Below are 2,299 nucleotides of genomic sequence, written 5' to 3' on the forward strand. Positions count from 1 at the left end.
AAACAAGCCATTGTGGATGAGCGAGGGTGTTTGGAGCCTTCTCCTGGCTCACTGGGACTCAGATGATGCAGCAGAGAAGAGTCGGGTCGCCTCAGCCAACCGACGGTCTCGATCTGTGGGGGACCGCGCACCAGCAACTCATACCGAGGGTAGAAGATCTTTCGCCAGAGTCCAATGGATATAGTAAGTAACTTTTATATTAATAATTATATTTATTTAAAAAATTTAGTAATTATAATTATTTTGTTTTTAGGCTCAAAAAGAAGGTGTAGAACCGTCGGTTCTACGAGTTCTTCAGGACACACACCGTCGATCGGACGGTACATATGTGAATGAGCGGGTCCAACAGATCGAGGAGTTGGTGCAGCCCAAGATCGACGATAAAGTCTCCCAGATGGACGAGAGTACTGCTTCTACACAACTCTCGACAACCGAAGTTAACAGCCTATATCTAGAGGTAAATATTTATAAAATTAATAGTTTTGAATTTTAAAAATATATGATTGTATGCTAATTTTTCATTCATTGTATAGGTTGTCCATCCGGATGCCAAGGGCCGTATCTATGGTGTCGGCACCTTGGCATCTCAACTGGGCGGGGGAGAAACTTCTGCTCCGGCGATTACTCACCATGTCGCGCTAATGCGTGAAATGGAAGAGTTGAAACGCTCCCAAGAGCGGACGACTGCAGAACTGGCAGAGGCCCGGGCGAAGATCGAGGAGTTCGAGCAACATCGGGAGAAGCTACAGAAGCTCTCCGAGACCGAAGCGAGGATCGTACGCTTCGAGGAGATGATGCAGCGCCTCACACCGTTCATGCCGCCTATATTCGACCAGTATGACTTTCCGACGACATCTCGGCAGCCAGATGATCCTCAGGACGATCCGGAGGACGCATCCGCCAATCTCGGCAATGATACACCGGTTGATCCATAGACATCTTTGTATTATAACTCTTTCTAAATTATTGTATTATACTTTTTCTTAATTATGAAACTTGTTTTGTTTTTAATTAATTCGTATTTCTAATTTATGAATTTGTTTTTAAAATTATTTTTTAAAATATTTAAATTAATTATAAATTTTTTGTTTTTTTTTAATTACTTTTACTAATGTTGCGACGGATATAATCTGTCGTAATCCGTCACAGTTAATTGCGACGGACCGTAATCCGTCGTTACGTTCGGAAATCAAGAAAGCGACGCATATACGACGGATAGATTCCGTCGGTAACGTTTGCTACGGATAAGTCTGTCGGAATGTGCGACAAACATAAACGCGACGGTCTACGACGGTTTTATATCCGTCGGTAAATTAACGATGGAATACGACGGAATTGTCCGTCGTAATTGTGCGACGGTTAACCGACTGAAACAAATTTGCGACAGCTCTGTACCGACGGATTTGTCCCCGTCGTTATCCGTCGCAAACAAGGTGTTGCGACGGATATTTGTTCGCTGTGCGACGTATGTTTCCGTCGCATATGGATTGTATTTTTGTAGTGTTCGAATGTTTCGAAACTCATGGCCATGAACTACTTGACATGGAGTATTCAACTTCGTGCCTTACTCCAAGGATACAACCTCGAAGACTTCTTCGATGCGGCCAAAGTGCCGGTTACCACTATCATCACCAACAATGTACTATCTCCTAATCCGACCTATAAGTCGTGGTTTCGTCAGCACCATCTTGTTTTCTCGGCTCTCCTCGGTGCGATCTCAAGTCCATGTCAAGCTCTCGTAGTGTCGACCACCTCTACTGCAGATGCATGGGCTACTCTCGCCCAAACCTATGGCCGATCTAGCCGTGGCCACATCAAATAACTCAAAGACCAAAACCGTCAACGATTATATGAATTTTTTCAAGATTAAAGCGGACGAGCTTGCATTTCTCGGCAAACCTATGGATCATGTGTTGGGTATCTACGGGTTTCTAGCATGCGATCATATCGATCTAGGGTTTGGTTTACTAGGTTTCATGCAGCGGAAGAAAAATCTAAACCTAGTCAAACGTCACACGCAACCAAACTCGCAGAACCCGAAAAGATCGTGTATATCACCGAGGGAATCGTTACTTACCTCGTTCTCGATGAGACTTGGAGTTTGTTTCGATCCGGGGCCTGTTCTAAATCACCAAGAGCTGAAAGTACAGCTCCTCTACACGTATCTACACCGACGGGAAGGATTCCAAACAGTTTGGAACGAATCTGCTAGGATTAGTGAAGAAAAGGGTAATCAAGAGACGAGATCCAATCCCGGGACAATAGAAATCCAAGAGAACAGCTTCTCTAGAGTTCTAGG

General features: G+C 44.2%; 1 protein-coding gene across 1 annotated transcript; it reads left to right on the forward strand.

Annotated features, from left to right (window-relative positions):
- The first annotated feature begins 10 nt into the window (after nt 1–10).
- On the forward strand, nt 11–938 carry LOC104808455. Its single transcript, XM_010534135.1, has 3 exons — nt 11–183; nt 254–457; nt 534–938. Exons 1-3 carry the CDS (start codon nt 175–177, stop codon nt 933–935), a joined length of 615 nt encoding a protein of 204 aa, XP_010532437.1. The 5' UTR covers nt 11–174; the 3' UTR covers nt 936–938.
- Nucleotides 939–2,299: the final 1,361 nt, after the last annotated feature.

The sequence above is a fragment of the Tarenaya hassleriana genome, unplaced genomic scaffold, assembly GCF_000463585.1.
Source record: "Tarenaya hassleriana unplaced genomic scaffold, ASM46358v1 Cleome1, whole genome shotgun sequence".
Lineage (NCBI taxonomy): Eukaryota > Viridiplantae > Streptophyta > Magnoliopsida > Brassicales > Cleomaceae > Tarenaya > Tarenaya hassleriana.

Coding starts and splice junctions, on each gene's coding strand:
- LOC104808455 (XM_010534135.1), top strand. Junction 458..533: donor TTAACAGCCTATATCTAGAG/GTAAATATTTAT, acceptor TTCATTGTATAG/GTTGTCCATCCGGATGCCAA.